We start from the raw sequence: 16,987 nt of genomic DNA, 5'->3' as shown, positions 1-16,987 counted from the left end.
TTGGCCATCGAGAAAGGTAGAAAAGCGCTATGCAAGTCTATGCCATTTATCATTTCTAGGGTTACAATTATAATAATTCATTGATACATAAAAACTAAAGAAGAGTACTGAGTAATTCACAGAACAGAAATGTGTACAAAGTGAAGGATTTTAGGGTCAAATTGTTTGGGGCGTTGTCTGTGAGTTTGACAGTGGTCATTATTCTGCTGGTGCTCTAATGGCCTCTGATACCACTGCCCTGAATGGAGAAGTGCAAACGGTTCCTGTGCTGAGTGGTAACAGTTCTTTACAGCCCTCGCTGCCCTCCAGAGGTGCTGCCGTTCCAAGGTAAAACAGATGTGTTCTGGTGTTATTCTCTCTCGGTTTTTATGTGCGTGCACTATATGAGTTTTAGGATGCTGTGTGCGTGCCCTGCAGTCACTCTGTAAGCAACCGTTGGTCACTTAAAGTTGATTCATGCAAGCATGGCTTTCCAGCAGAGTTTAGTGAACAGTGGTTTGACATGACCTTTTTAGATGATCGAATACCAGGTGCTCTGCAGAGTTATGGAGTATTTGCAGGGGTCTCTTTGTCTCCAAATAACTAATTGCAGATCTACAGGATAATGGATCATCTGAAGAAGTCCAGTGTATGTTTAGAGTACTAAAGCCTTGAAACTGCATCAGTAGAAGTTAAAAATGTCTTTCCTTTTGCTTTCTGCCTTAGTCACAACTGCCCTTACAGGTGGATATGGGCTGTCTGCTGGCAAAAAATGGGCAAACCAGTATGGGGCACGCAGGTGGTCACAAAGGAGCTGTAAGACACACCCCCTTAGGATATGGCCAATCCTGTGTCCATTGGCCCTAACAACCTAAAAGCAGTACCATGTGACTAAGGCATTAGTGAAGACAATATCAATAAACCTGTAATTGCTTTCAGACAGCCCTCAGATGTCTTCTAGTCTAATACAGGGTTTAATAAAAAATAGAAATAAAAAAATTTCAAACTCTACAACTTCACTTCGGGCATCATCCTTGCAAACAATGGCAATCTTAAATGAGATGATGTGATGATTTAGGGCAGTTAGGAAATTTGGATGGTTTTCTTGCAGTTAAAACCAAGATGGTTCTTAATATTCCTGACTGAATAAAAGAGAAAACACTTTTAAGTTTTAAGATGGGATTATCCTAAACCGTTTTATTGTGGTTTACAGATCTGCTGTGAAGGAAATTCAATAGGGATTACTCTATTTTCAGCACTAAGACACACTTAAAAGCCCTAATTTTTTTTTTTTACCAAAAATGACATTGCACCTTATAATTCTTATAATTCCGGTTGTGCTAACTGGTGTTAAAGCAATTTTGAGGGGTTGTTATTCAAAACTTTGGGTTTGGTGCTATTGTGAATATGCTAACGTGGCTAATGTGTAGCAGCGTCAGACTGTTTCTTTTTGCTTTCTAACATGCTACAGACAAGGTTAGCAGTTACCAGTACAGTGATCCCTTGCTATAACGCGGTTCACTTTTCACGGTTTTGCTACTTCACAGTTTTGCATCGTGCATTGTGTTCTGCATTCTGATTGGCTAAAAAGTCACTCCGCTTCTTCTCTACCTGTGCGTCAATAACGTTGCAGTTTAATATGTACACCTACGTAAAACAGCTTGCCGAATTTACAACACGTACGTGCAAATCATCTTGTAATTTGGAGTTTCTCTTAAACCCATAGAAAACAGAGCGACAACAACTGCAGATCACTATGTTCTTCTCCCGAACAAACACACCTGCACCGCGGGCTTCAAAAGAAGAAAACCCTGCAGAGCAGTCAGGATGCTCAGTCTGAAGAGCAGTGAAATACACCTGAGTCACTATTTGTCCCACTGTACTTTGTATTTTTTTCATAATCATTTTAAATTTTCTCCCGTTTAATCCAATTACTTGGGTCGCGGTGGGTGGGGCTAATCTCCGCGATTTGAAGCCTTCTGTTCACATTGATGATTAAAATTATTATTTGACAGTACAGTACAGACGTTATTTGATGAAAAAAAACGTTTCTAAAGTACTTTTATTTGTGAAACAAATGCTTGAGCCTGTAAAATGGCTTGTTCTTTCTTTTCAATGTATAATAGAGTATTTAATTGTATAATAATTGTAAAAAAAATAGAAGATTCTACATTACGGATTTTGCCTATCACGGGTTCTTTTTGGAACGTAACCCCTGCGAAAAACAAGGGTTTACTGTATTGTAAACACGCTAATGTGGCTAACATGTAGCGTGTTACAAACAAGTTCTATAATTTTTGTGTTAATAACCTTTGACTGACTGACTTATCTTGGACTCTTTCGTCTTGCTAATGCACCTTATAGTTTGGTGCGCCTTATCTACGATAGAATTGGAAAATTAACTTTTGAATGAGCTTGTAAAATATACACTGGCATGTCCTGGCGCGGAATATATGGTAATTATTATTTTCAGCATAGAGGGCATTTTTCTCTAAAAATTCAAATTCATCTTCAAACACTATACGCAAAACATGAATACTTTGTCCTTTACATTAATTTGTGCTATAGTGTTTCACATGATGACTAATTATTTCTCCTTCGTTTTTTCTTGTTTCCTTAAAGAAAGAATCAAAACATAAACGGCATTGAGGTAAAATCAGATTTGTACAGTAATTTAACTTTTTTATTATTATTACTCTTTCTTAAATCCTATGAAATTGTTGTTTTATTGTTTTTTATAATAAATCCCATTTGCTGGTCTTCCATGTCATCTTTTTGTTTTTAAATTGTGACTGAAAAGTAACCAACAAACCAAACTGAAGATAGATTAGTTGCAAATGCTCACAAACAGACCAGAGAAGATAGTTTTGTTCGGCCTAAAACATCACTGCAACATGAAAGTGGGAGGACTTTGGTGATGACACCCAGGATCCTGGTTGAGGATCTATACCATCCAAGGATCTCATTTTAATAAGATCACGTTCTCCCCGTAAAACTTCAACTCATTGTGAAGCATCTGTTTTCAGCTCCTCAGAAATTAGTTTGCTTCGAAAACAATTTAAAAGAGAATTTATCCAAGCATGAGGGCAAAAAAAGCAGGAAGGATTTAGTTTACAGTAATAGAAAGCTGACAGCAGAGTCAGCCTGCGGAATAACACTGATGACAAAAGTGGTTTTGAACCCAGAGATCAGTTCATGAATATACAAACAGAACTTGGTGTAGCACCAAGCTTTCTGACACCCCCCTAGCTTTCAAAACTAATTTCCTGTCAGCACCTCAGGCCACCATGCTGCTTTCTACAACAAAGCCAGCAGCCGTCCTCTCGGAGCTGCTCCTGCAGCGGCAGAGTAACATCACTTAGTGCTCCTGTTGACTTGTGTCTTAATGCACCGCTGAGGCTCTGCTCCACTGCTTGACACAGCAGCATCACAAAGCTCCACATGCTCTGTGGGGATTAGCCCGCTTAGGATCATAGCTGAGGGACTTTAAAGTTACATTAGTGAGATGTCAGCAGTGGAGGGTAAAGCATATAATTGCTGAAATGAGTGATAAAAAATCACAATCAAACCAATTTTACTTTTTTTTTTTACTTATGTTGTCTTCATTTCAAAGGCTTGCATTTCAGTATTGTAATTTAAAATAAAAATGTTGGTGTTGTGCAGCAGATATTAAGATCAAAAGCGGTTATGAATAGAGACTTGCATTAGAAAATATGAAATGATTCAAAAGAATGAAAATACACATTTAGAAATTAAAAAGCATTGCAACTAATGAGTGTGGAATGCACAAAATGAAACCAAATTTGCTGCAGAGTAGCGCTGCGTGACATTGATAAGTTTCTATCTAGTTAAAAAGTGCATCTATTCTTTCATTTTATTTTTTGCCTGTCATTTTTATACTTTATGTAAAAAAAAAAACTTATAAAATCATTTTTATCCTCTAACATGTTTTAATTAGGTTTTGCCTAACCTTTTGTAATCAAATCAAATAATGCCTTCTTTAAAAGGTGCTCCGTCATATCCACAGGGCATGGAATATTTAAATATAATAACTTCCAGAGACTTTGTGTTGGTGATTAGACTAAGTCTTGCAAAGTGCACCATTTTGTATTTTTTGGTAGGATTTTTAATGAAGAAAGGCAACAAAAAAGTTGTTTTAGTTAATTTTAAAAAATTGATGCACACTTCCAGGACAAGATGTACTTCAGTTTTGTTACTCCAGAAATTTCAGGTCAACTTTGAGCAGAGGCGGGAGCATGACTCAAGGAGTCAACCACCTGGAGAGCTGCAGGATTTCAGCTGAAATCAGTCGCAGCGGGAGCCACGTGTGGAGAATCCTGCTAATTAGGTCAGGGCCTATGCAGTGTTTATGCGTTCCTGGAAGGTGCCAGTTAAGTGTTTACTTCAGACTAATTGCGAGTCAAGAGGTTCAGGTTTCTGACAGAAATCATGAAGCATCACTCCAAAAGATTAATCACATGCTTGAAAAGAATAAAAACTTTTTCCCGTTTTACTTGTCTTGATCCTTGGTCCTCACCTTAGTAGCAAACTCCTATGCTTGTTTTTGCCTGGTGTTAAATCTGCATTGCCTTGTCATCTGTTTCCTCTGTAGAATGCCTTTCTTTTCTAGATTTTTGACTCATTTCATCTCCACATTTTGTACCTTTGGTATTTCTGTGTCGGCCTGTCAAGGGTGTACCCCCTTTCGCCCAACAGTAGCTGGGACAGGCTCCAGCAACCACATGGACCAGAAAGGGATAGAGCAGGTGAAGAAAACTTTGCATTTACCGAGTCAGAGTTTATCAACTTTCACTTTTTGTTAAATCAGTGAGTCTGTTTCTGCTTCTCAGATAAATTCAGCTCACTCATCTAAAGAAAGCAGTCAGAATTAAGTTCATCAAATATTCACTTGTGCATTTTTTTGGCGGGAATCATTTGTGTCATTTGAGCAGAAGTTTTGACAGTATTTTGTGAAGTTTTTCTGCCCTCAAGTGGTCAAAGCAGCCATAAATAAAACTGTCTTGTTTGAATGCAAAATTATAGCCAATAGGTGACTTTTTTCATGGCTACAAAAAACAAAATCCTCACTCATTAAAGTCTTTTTGCAAATTGCTTCCATCGTAACCCTTGTGCTATCCTAGGCACTTTTACCTTGGGAGTTGGGTCATCTAGACCCCACAAGACAGTGCACTGAACCTTTTTTCTTCCATGATTTGTGATCTTCAATGGTGTCCATGGATTACATGAAATCTTTCCACCTTTATCCACCTTTGTCATGGCAGGGAGAACACGTCAATGTAAGGGTGGGGTCATATAAGATAGCACAAGGGTTATGTTTCGTAGTATTTCTTCAATAATAGAACAATAAAAAAGCAAATTCAGCATTACCGGGAGATGTAGACAAGATGAAAGCTGACATAATGCAGTGCATAGTAAGACAGTAGCTGTGGTTACCATGGTATCCAGTCCAAGAGTCAGAAGCATGAGGAAGAAGATGATTGCCCAGAAAGGAGACAGGGGGAGTCTGGTCAGAGCCTCCGGATAGACAACAAATGCTATGCCTGGACCTAATACACACACACACACACACACACACACACACACACACACACACACACACATATATACAGTAGAACAGGAGTGGACTAGTTACAGCCTGTTTTATTGAGCAAAGCAGGTCTGCGGCGTCTGCCTGCTGACTCTGATTTCTTACCCTCGTCTGCCACCTTCTCTATTGGCACCTTCAGCTCATGAGCCATGAAACCAATCACGGAGAAGATGACAAACCCAGCAAAAATACTAGTGGCACTGTTAGTGCAAGTCACTATAACGGTGTCCCTGTGAACACAGAGGAGAAGGATAGAAACAAAGTGAGCAAATATCCCTCTCTGCCTACGGGAGGACTGCAATCACAACACCTGATAATTATCTGACAGGCTCTCTCGTCTGTTCAACGGACAAAGAAAGAAGGTAAACAGTGCCTTCTGGTGGCGGGAAGGAGAACAGACATTCAACACTTAACTGTGGCTGCTAAATATCAGACATACAGACACAATAACATGCATCTGCAGTGATATTTGAAATGTGGCTAACAGAAGAATAGTTTACCTTTTGAGTGTTTACCTGTAGCAGTTATTGTGGAACTTATTATAGGAGGAGAGTGTGATCAAACCTCCCCATGCAGCTGACAGAGAGAAAAATATCTGAGTCGCTGCATCTTTCCATACCTGTAGAGGAGAGTTGCAGATGAGGGCAACGGAAAAGTTTTGGCTGCCTGAAAACTATGTGGTTTGTTGAGGAACAAAAGAATCAAGCACCTTTGCATCACTCAGTTTCTCCCATTTAGGTGTGATGAAGTAAAGGATGCCATCCCCAGCACCAGGGAGGGTCACACCTCGGATCAGGAGGATGATCAGCACCACGTAAGGAAATGTTGCTGTGAAATAAACTACCTGAGGGAACAAAAACGGGGAGAAAAACATATGAAAGTGTTCTCTGTGTGCCGGTCCCCAGCCCGGATAAAATACAGGGTTGTGTCAGGAAGACCATCCAGCATAAAAATCTCTCTGCCAAACCACCTGTGCAGATCAGTGAAAGGTGATTCGCTGTGGCCACCCCTGACGGGATAAGCTGAAAAGTGAACTACATCTATTTCTTTTACTTTTAAAATGGGTTTTGGTATGTCATTTAAAAACATTGGTGTGTTCTAAAAACGGCTAACAGGGAAAGACCATGTTTTTGGCCTGTATATTCCTTTCTGCATTGGTGGATGATCATAAGCAAATTATCATCTTGATTTCAATTCAATTCAATTCAATTGTTGCACTAACATCTTCTGTCCAGAAGAGGGCAACACATGATTGTCAATATTTCTCGATCAGGGGTCTGCAACCTGAGACTCTGGTGGCTCTTGGACCCCTTTGTGGCTCTCTGGTTATAGGAAAGTAGCATGTTTTTAAATTAAAAAAAGTAAAAGTCAAGGAAATAGTAAAGCTTAAAATTAAAAAAGTAAAGTAATGTATAACTCTGCGAGGCTTTCAGACCACGGTAGCCACAATGCTCCAATAATCCATCCAGCGGTTCAAAGTCAGACTAAAACTTTTGGACAGATTTTTGATACATCAGGCGTACCAGATCATAAAGCAAATTTTCAATCTCTGCACATATGTAAATATTTTAATTGCAGCCTACGGTTTAGAAAATACATTTAAGGTCACATAATTACCGGTAACTGATTTAATTTTGGTTAGCCAGATTTAGAAACTTCTGGCTGTGATGCACCATAAAAGATAAGACTAAACAGTTGTTTTAATCACTGCTGACATTACACTTCTTATATGTACTGCAGTGAGATGATCCTATGCGACACTGTCTTTTATTTTTAAAGGAAGTCCTGTCAAAAGTTACAAATTAATTCATTATTTAGAAAAAAGGCTATTTTATCTTCACGATTATGTTTTATTTATGCCAAAAACCAATATTTCATTTATACAGTATTTATCATGGTAGTAACACAACTATATTTTTCTAAAGGGTGAAGAAAGACTTTGTGGGTCCTGCTGGATTTTGGTCAGTGAAAAATCGACCTCTCTAAGAACTGAAAGCTGCAGACCCCTGACCCCCACACGTTTTTTGTAAAGCAGACTTCTGTGTCGTAAAAGGAAGGAATCTAATTTCATGTTATTTAACATGCAAGCCACTTTTTTCATCAGCTAAATTGAAAAAAAAGATTAAATGAATCTGCAAAATGATGCTGATATACGATGAACTTTGCAGTGACTACTATATTGAAAGTGTAAACACCATAGAATTTCTGGCTCAGTTCAAGTCATAGAAGGAGAGGTTGAACTTGTATGGAGGCTCTTGATTGTGTCTGTTTTTGTTACCTTGCCTGATGACTTGATTCCTTTGGCCAGAGAAGCATAGACAATGACCCAGGCCAAAAACAGGCAGCCTGCCAGAGGCCAGCGGATGTCTCCTGGATATTCAATGCCTTTGGAAATGTGCAAAACATTGTACCTGCAGGAAGGAATCACACACAGCTTTGACACAAATATCAGAACGATATGAAAAATACACCTTAAGACCATAAATGCAGAAAAAAGAAATCTTGATTTAAATTTTTTGGACTCTTCTCCTCTTGAGACTACAAAGTCTTTTAAATATCTTGGTATTTTGTTACAACAAAATGTATTATTTTATACTCATTTACACTCAATTACAAATAAACTAACCTACCATCTCAAAATTCTTAACCAATCGGTCAACTGTTTTCATTTTCATGTTAGACACAACTGCTACTTCCAATTCTGGATGATGGAGACCTCATAGGTTTTCTTGCCACCTCTTTATGTTTACATTCTTTAGATAGAAATCATAAATCCTTCTTCATCGTCCTCATGCCACTCATCATTGTATAGTGTTTAAAAGTTTGAGTTGGTTATCACTATCAGGTGGACAGCAGTTTCATTGGTTACAATTTATTTTTAATTTTTTGTTTTTAAACTTTCCTCCTTATTTAAAACAATAATTTGTACATTATACAACACAATATAACCTATGACATTTTAATCTTTTTTTCTGTGCCAAGAATTAATAAACAATCTGGCAAATGTGCATTTTGTTGTAAGACACCAAATGATTGGAATATTCGTCCAATGTTGTTACGTTCTGTTACCAGAATTCAGGAAAGCTCTTTTGGTTATTGTTTGCTATTGTTTTTAGTTTTCTGAAGTTGGTATTGCTGTTATTTCTTTCTTTTCTTTGTGTATGTTCTGTTTTTCATTATCGTTTGGTCTGCCTCCGGTGTGAACGGTTACACGTGTGAGGGCTTTGTGTTATCTGCTGGACTTGTCTGTTTGTTTGGTTTGGTTTCTCCTCTGTCGATTGTTACTCTTCCCTGTTTTCTTGCATTTGCTTCTTTACTTCAGTAAATCAGGAGGACCTTCTTGAAAATTAGATGTTTCTTCTATTTAAGAGGTTATTCCTCCCATTTGTAATTTAAAATATCTGAATAAATAAATTTTCCTTTTAACTACGATTTAACTAAGAATTTTCCGTTGGTGTCGAGGATTAAAGAAAAAACAGGAAGCAGCCATGATATTTTAATTTCAATTAACTTGATTCAGAAAGGTTTTGAGACCAGGAGTTTAGGATGTGTTTTTTGCATTCATAACTTAATGTGATTTTCATTTGTGGCAATAAAGCTTTCACTGAATTTGCCATTTGAGGAGGATTGTTTTTTGTCTGAATGTAAAATGTGTAAAATTTTTCCTGTATTTTATGGGAATTATCTAATAGAAAGCAGGTCTGATTACTGCGCCCATGTCTTTTTAGGCCTGATCAGTGAATGAATGCAGAAGAGATTTTACAGCCACAGTGAAGACAGCTAATATTTTCTATTTTGACTCATCAATGAAGCATCAAGCTTAGTTTTCCACTGACAGAAAGCTCCACTCACTTAAAGTATTCCTCACTGGGGCTGACGTAGGTTTTGTTGGCGTCAATGCTCACATTCAGCAGCTTGGTCAGGTTTCCCACAGCGTTTGCAGACAGACAGAAAGTGGAGTTCTTCACTGAAATGGCGTTCCTGTCACGCAGGATGCATGAGTCTGTTTCAATCAGAGACCAACATATGTGAACTGGGAAAGACTAGGAGAGTCAGGGGCTAAACAGATTTTTAGAAAATAAAAAGCTGCAGACAAAAGGTCCGAGGCCTCAAGAGCAAACGCCACACTGCAAAAACAGGTCTCTGAGAAAGAAGAGATCTTATCCCATTGGTAGATTTTCTTTAAATGAGCAAAATAATAAAAACAAATCTGCCAATGGGATCAGAAAAATGCACTTACCAAAACTTAGTTTTTGAAGAAATAAATTCCAGTCAGTAAGAAATGTTTTTTTTTCAAATTAAGATTGTTTTTGCAGTGCAAACTTTATTGATAAGATTATTTTTCTTGCAAAAAACAAAAAAAGATTTTTTTTTTCTTAAAACAAGTATTTTTGCTCTCTTAACCTCTCAGAGCCCAAGCTAATATTTAATAATAATAATAATGATAATAATAATAATAGATTTTATTTATAATGCACTTTTCATTACATGAAACCTCAAAGTGCTACAAGTTATTTGAGCTAACACTCTACACAGAAAGTCATAGAGCCCCAGTTAAGATGAACAAACTACTGTGGTAATAAAACCCGATGTGGATGCCAGCTCTGAAGAGGTTCTGATTCAGTTTTTGCAGTGTATGTCTGTTTAAACCCCCTTCAAAACGTTTGTCTGAACATTAGCAACATGAAGGCTTCAGCTTCCATCCACAAATTAAGCTATTCCGTTCTTTTGTCAACAAAAATCAAGAATAACACTTCAGTTTCCCATCAGTTAGGAATTGTCACTCGTCTTTGACCAAAACACATGACCATATAAACCAGGGCCTTCCTACTAACATTCATTCCTCATACCAAAAAAAGCCAGTTTTTTTTTATATCAAGTAGATGTTGCAAAGTCATCCTATCTATACAGTCACAATTACAGTCAAATTAATCTATACTGTAAATAAACACATTTTTCAAAAAATGTCACTGAAAAAAAGTAAAACGTCTTCAGTATGAAACACATTTTGTATTATTCACCTTCAAAGACTTGCTGATAAAGAGCTCTTCAAAATAGAATTAATTAACCTTGTTGCCTAATTCCAGGTACGACTTAGAAAATTAGAAATCAGACAAACATTGCCAGTGTCTGGGATATTTTGGGTTATTCTACGCAAAATGCCTTGCTAAAAATATACCTATATAATATATTGCAGAAATGAATATGATTAAATATGTTAAGTTAAAGTACATTTTCACTTTTTTTGCATTGTATATCTTTTTTCTATGAATGTAAATATATTTTCTTTTTAAGCAGGTTTTCTTTAATTTGTTCCCTTCTATTCCTTTCTAGTTTTTGTTGATTTGGAAAAATGAAAAGAAAAAACAATGGAAAAATATTGGCCAATGATGTCATTTGCAAATCATTTTGCCATTTTTTTTTATATATATAAATAAAAATATTAAATTTTAATATTAGGGGTGTAAAACTACACGTAGTTGAACCGAACCGTTTTGGTGCGGCTGTTTTGTTTCGGTTCACTTCTGTACCGTTTCGGTAAGTTTTTTCCCCGCACATGCATTGTAACGACCCAGCTGCTTTGTCACTCACAGCGGGGAAATGAGAGCCGAGCTGCTTATGAACTAACTGCGTTGGCTGTCCTTGCCCCATACTCCACACTCCCTCAAACAGTCTCAAAGAGAGAATAGACAGAGAAATAGATAGCTCATTCTCCTTTCCGGCAATAAACTCATTTATTATGAATAAACACGAACAGCGTGACAACATGAACCTCACTTCTTTTCATAGCTTTTATAGCACCATCACCATTTGGTGATAGTGAAGGATTCAACATACAAGATTTCCCACTTCCCATGAGTCTTAGTGGCTATAGGCGGGGCTAACCCCCAGGTCGCCACTGTATTAACTTTGCGCCGAGGCGGAAGTAATGTTAGCCGTGAGTTTCCTCCGAGACACTATTAGGTGACGGACGGTAAGCATGTCACCATATGGCTAATGCAGACGTAAGGCCAGAGATGAGGACCCCCCCATCTCCTTACACTCTGATGCGTGGGAACATTTTGGCTTATTTTGGCTTTGTTGTCAGCATCCATGGCGGGAAAATAAAATTTGATAAGTCGAATGCTGTGTTTTGACATTATTACACAAAGATAGCGTATGCCACAGTAAGTTAACACATCTACTCTGTTAACAAACTTAAAACGGCATCAACCGACTGTAACAATTGGGCATTGTTACAAGGGGATTAAGAAAAAAAATGTGCAAGTTAAAATGTTTTTTTTTCAGGCCAGTGTTTAGTATCCAAAGTTTTTGGTTCCTGGCAGTTAATAGTTTTTCTTATTTTATTAAGCAGATCACCTACATAGGTCAATTTTATTTATTGTTGTGTAAAAACAATAAATGCATTTTGTTAGTAATTTTTTTCTGCCTTAGTTAATTTGTACCAAAACAATACTGAAAATAAAAAGATAGATAGATAGATAGATAGATAGATAGATAGATAGATAGATAGATAGATAGATAGATAGATAGATAGATAGATAGATAGATAGATAGATAGATAGATAGATAGATAGATAGATAGATAGATAGATAGATAGATAGATAGATAGATAGATAGATAGATAGATAGATAGATAGATAGATAGATGAAGGTTTAAAACAAAGCAAAAGTTTACACGTATTAAAAAAAAACCTACAAGATGCCACTGATGGAACTTTACAAGGCAAGAAATGATAAATGAAAAAAATGTCACTTCTGCAAAGGTGCTATGCAGAATGTAATTGTGAATGTAATGGCGTTGTAAAAAAGGGGTGGGATCACACAAGATTTGTCTTCAACCCACATCTTTTCAAGCACACTCTCTTGTTTTATCTGTCTCTTTTAAACTATTGTGTTTATTTTCACGTGTGTTTGAAAAAAAGAAAATTGAATTGAATTGAATTTTTTAAAGAAATTATTGTTGAGGGCTGCATGGTGGGATAGCGGTTAGCACCTTCACTTCACAGCGAGACGTCCCCTGGGACCTTTCTGTGTGGTGTTTGCATGATGTTCTGCTCATGTTTGGGTTTTTTTCTGGCTCCATCCGTAGTCCAAAAGCAATTCATAGGTTAACTGGTGATTCTGGATTACACCTGTCGCCCTGCGGCACACTGATGACCCGTTCAGGGTGTGCCCTGCTTGCAGTTAGTGGGGGAGGCTCCACGTGACCCTGAAAAGGATTCTGAATATGGACGGACGGACTTTTTGTTGACAGTGACTGCTGTTGATATTCAAGCCACCAGGGGTCAGTAGCGGGTTAACTGCAGCACTGCAGCAGCTCAGTCTGTACAGTAAATTTGTCAAGCAAGCAGTTTTTGTGCTGAAATCACAGAATCGCTAAAGGCAAATTCTAACGCAAACAAATAGCCTACAGTTTCGATTTTTCTTCAATATAAATCTGAAGAATACGCATTGTACCCCAACTCTTATATATTATTTGTGACTGAAAGAAATTTTTATCTATAGGCTACTTTCATTTAAAAAAATGCATAAAATAAAAACGTATCACAGTTATGGCACATTTAGATTCGCATTTGCAGGTAGAATAATAAACAGTCATTTGAAAGAAGAATTAAAATGATTTATTAAAAGGTTTATTATGAATCTTTTACGCGAGCCTTCTTTGTTTGGCCTGTACCACCAGAAATGATTGGAAACAGACAGGTGAGGGTCTCCTGGTGCGTCTGGGAGTCAAATACCGCAGAGATCGCAGGTCATGATTCATTATACCGCAGGACACCTCCGCTGAGGGAGTCATGACGCATTGCGCATTGTGGGGAGTGAGGTGCTTTTAGTGTGTGTGTGTGTGAAAGAAAGAAAGAAATAAAGTGTGCTCCTTACCTAACAGCAGCATGTCTTTGTCTTTACATTCCACCGTGTTCCACTCATTCCTACAGTTAGCCCATGGTAGTGAGCCCTTCAACGAAGCGAACAGGTAGTACAGTGTCCAGCACATTATAATATTATAGTATATGGCTATCAAGACAGATATTATCAACATGGCAATCCCGCAACCTAAAATAAATAAATGAGACGAAATATATGCATTACTCTAAAGGAAAGTAGAGAAATGGTCATATTTTAAAAAAAAAACAATTCCACTGGACAGTTGCGCCAGTTTACCTTGCAGGGCTGGAATGCATTTCCAAACAGACACGGGCCCCTGGCTGGCAAACTGACCCAAGGAAACTTCCAGCAGGAAGATTGGGATTCCTGCAATGCCCAACATGGTCAGGTACGGGATGAGAAACGCTCCTGGAGGGGGGAATGATCCAACAAAACCAAACAATTATCACCTCATCTGTGTCGTCAGATTTACGTGGACAGTGCAGTATCAAACACGCAATTAGTTTAGTTTAGTTGTGCTTTCGAAATGTATTTTTTTTATGTATTGAGATTTTATCTCATTATTTTTCTGAATTTTTTTAAGCATGTTTTATATATAACAAACACATTTTAAATGCAGTCAATTTCACCAAACCTTAACACCACCAAACCTCTAAAGTCTTACCTCCACCGTTTTGGAAGGCGAGGTAAGGGAACCTCCACACGTTCCCCAGTCCAACCGCATAGCCAACCATGGACAGAATAAAGTCCAGTTTATTTGACCAGTTTCCTCTGGCCTTATTCTCATCTCCCTCCTCGTCATCATCATCTTCCGCCTAACAGGAAAAATAAGTCACTAATTCACTCTTTGACTTGAACTGGAATATATTAAAAATCTTTGCTTTCCAAAGTGAACTAAAACAGAACAATTGAGTAAATAAGTTTTCAAATCATTTATTTGAAAACTTATTTACAAAAAAGTTTTGACCAAAAAAAACAACGAAACAACGAAAAACGCGTTTGAATGTGAATCCACTAAATTAGAAAATGTATAGGAATTTTTATTTTGCAATGAAAGTTAAGATTTAACCAATTTACATCCAAATAAATGGGCCATAAATTGATCTTTTGCGCACATTTTACATTGAATATATAAAACACACTGTCGTGTGATTGTTCATCTTTTTTAAAGTGGAATCCGATTATTCCCGTAATCTACTAGAAATTAGTCACGGACTTCGATTGCAATGATTTGCTTGAAACACACGCGCACTAATGACGACGCATAATTACAAAAGCCCTGCAGGATGCCACCAAGCCGATTCATAAACACACTGCATGAAATTCCTGATTCATATAAAGCAAACAGTGTGTGTGTATGTGTGCGTTTGGGTACGTGAGGGCTGTCCTGACTGGATCAGGAAACAAGCCGCAGGAGGGGGACCTGAGTGCCTGGCCCCACGAGAGAAGGAGTCAGTCCATACCACACAAGTGCAAGAAATTATCAGAAAAAGTTTGTTTGTTTGTTTGTTTGTTTGTTTATTTATGATACTTGACATCAGTTCAATTAAAGACAACAAGAGCAGGGAAAGTCCTGTCCGGAGCAGGGACAGCGCACACACCTGCTGACCTTCTGCACAACTTCTGGCCACAAACACACAAACTCCAAACCAGCCAGCATCTGCAATAACTGATCAATTCAACCAGCAAGTAACAATGGATCTACTAGTGACTATTTCCCGAGACTAAAAGCAGCTATGCGCAGGAGGTGCGCAAACGACGGTAAACGGGTGATTTCAGGGCACCAATTCCTCCCTGCGCGCTTAATAAATGATCTGATCACATGCCGATGTTGCACCGAATTAAAAAAAACAAAAACAAAAAAAAAAACACCTCTCATCTGCTGCAGATTCACGCGTCCGCCGTGAGCACGCGGTTCATTTGCATACTTACCCCCGCCACGACTCCAGGCTGAACAGACATGTTTCCATCTGCTCCCAGTATGATGGTGGTCTGGCTCATAGCCGTCCAGTTGCCCACCGCGTTGTTCTGCTCCGTGGTTGCCCGGAGAGGGTCGCCACACAGGGCGGACCCCCCGCGGGCCGAACCGACTGAATCCTTCCTAAAATCCGAGTTAACAATCGCTGATCCCGGGACCGGCGGGGGAGCGCTTTTAAACGTCCCATATGCTTTATTGCTGTCCGGTTCTCCCGGTTTAATCTCCGTGGGGTAAAAAGTTTTGCTCTCGTTACAGGAAGGCGGCAGCTGGGGCGCTGGGTGATGGTGCGGGGCGGGTGCGGGGCACGCAGCTGCGTTGTCCGGCTTGTTGGATTGGATTCCAGCGGCTCCGTCTGGCTGCTGCGCCGGGATGAAGCCAGGAGGAGTGCTCATTTCTCTTTGCTCAGAGCAATCCTGGAACACGAGAAGAACAGATCAGTAGCATAAAGGAACCAAAGAGAGCAGAACGCACGAGGCTGTGAGAGCGCTGCAGCGCATGTCTCTCCAAGAACCCAACAGTTTCTGTCACTTTCTGCGATTTCTTCCTGCAGCCTTCGTTTGCAGGCTGCACTACGGTTTCACACCGCTGTACACAATGCAGGGCTGTGTTCAAGTATGAATGGAGAATATTTGTGTGTTGCCGGGAGGGGGTTGCTTTGCCTCCCCAATTCTATCTTTCCCTAAGATTCTTTAATTTTACGCCCCATTTGCCCTTGTGTCATTCACCCCCCCCCAAACATCCACCGCAGGTCCCGCAGTCGCTCCGCTGTCCCCGTAGGCATGCGGGATTGCCTGTGCCACAGCAGCACAGAAACCTGGGGTGGCGGGATTACAAATGACTGTCTGAAATGTAACTTCAAATTGCGCGGATGATCCTCCAGATCTAAATTCTCCACAGGTTACTGAATAGTTAAACGGGGGAATTGCCGTTATAACTTTATTTAAACGAATACTACAAAATGTGGACGGTGATTCGGTAGTTTTAACTAAAAAGTACAAAAATAAGCGCCTTATGAGAAAGTTTGTCAAAATTCCCTTTCAGCACCACGGACAGCGCAACTCCTTTAAAACAGCGTTCAAAAAGTGTCCAATCAAAGTCAAAACAGCCTAGAAAGAAAGTCACTAATAATTAATACGTAGATTGAAGGATACAACATCTTTGTGCACCTACCATTTTTGTAGAGCTCCGGTGTCAGGCTGAAAACAGCAGTAAAAAGAGAAGGCTGGAAGCAGACTGATTCAAACAGCAAGTGCTAAGCTTTTTTACAGCTCCGAGAGAAAGGCTGGAGTTTGCGTCAGTGCAGGACAGCAAGGTGCCCTTCGCATGACATTTTCTTGATAATAGGAGTTTGATAAATCAACGGCCTTGGATTGGGATTTTAAAGGGACTAGTGGAACCAAAAAGACGACTGATGCGCGTTTGCTCGTGCGCAAATTGTACGGCTTCCTATTACGCACGTTGCCTGCGTGAGCGCTGGATGGACATTCCCAAAGCTGATTAATACACTCGTCTTCAGGGATGTGTAGAAGTC

At 39.0% G+C, this 16,987-nt stretch overlaps 1 protein-coding gene across 1 annotated transcript in view; it reads right to left on the bottom strand.

Moving 5' to 3' along the window:
- Positions 1-16,987, bottom strand: part of slc6a5 (solute carrier family 6 member 5) — a 28,912-nt gene extending 11,925 nt beyond the window's left edge. Inside the window, exons 1-11 of the mRNA XM_011487398.4 lie at positions 16,627-16,987; positions 15,411-15,869; positions 14,143-14,293; positions 13,755-13,886; positions 13,473-13,646; positions 9,440-9,590; positions 7,866-7,998; positions 6,297-6,431; positions 6,103-6,206; positions 5,693-5,817; positions 5,434-5,546 (exon numbers count right to left, since the gene is read on the bottom strand). Of these exons, the coding sequence (XP_011485700.2) occupies positions 5,434-5,546; positions 5,693-5,817; positions 6,103-6,206; positions 6,297-6,431; positions 7,866-7,998; positions 9,440-9,590; positions 13,473-13,646; positions 13,755-13,886; positions 14,143-14,293; positions 15,411-15,869; positions 16,627-16,629 (1,680 nt within the window). The 5' untranslated portion in view covers positions 16,630-16,987. The remainder of the gene's footprint in view (positions 1-5,433; positions 5,547-5,692; positions 5,818-6,102; positions 6,207-6,296; positions 6,432-7,865; positions 7,999-9,439; positions 9,591-13,472; positions 13,647-13,754; positions 13,887-14,142; positions 14,294-15,410; positions 15,870-16,626) is intronic.

Source organism: Oryzias latipes, chromosome 3, assembly GCF_053564925.1.
Source record: "Oryzias latipes strain Hd-rR chromosome 3, Olatipes_Hd-rR_3.1".
In the NCBI taxonomy this organism is placed as follows: Eukaryota; Metazoa; Chordata; class Actinopteri; order Beloniformes; family Adrianichthyidae; genus Oryzias; species Oryzias latipes.
This window is presented reverse-complemented; position numbering and strand designations above follow the sequence as displayed.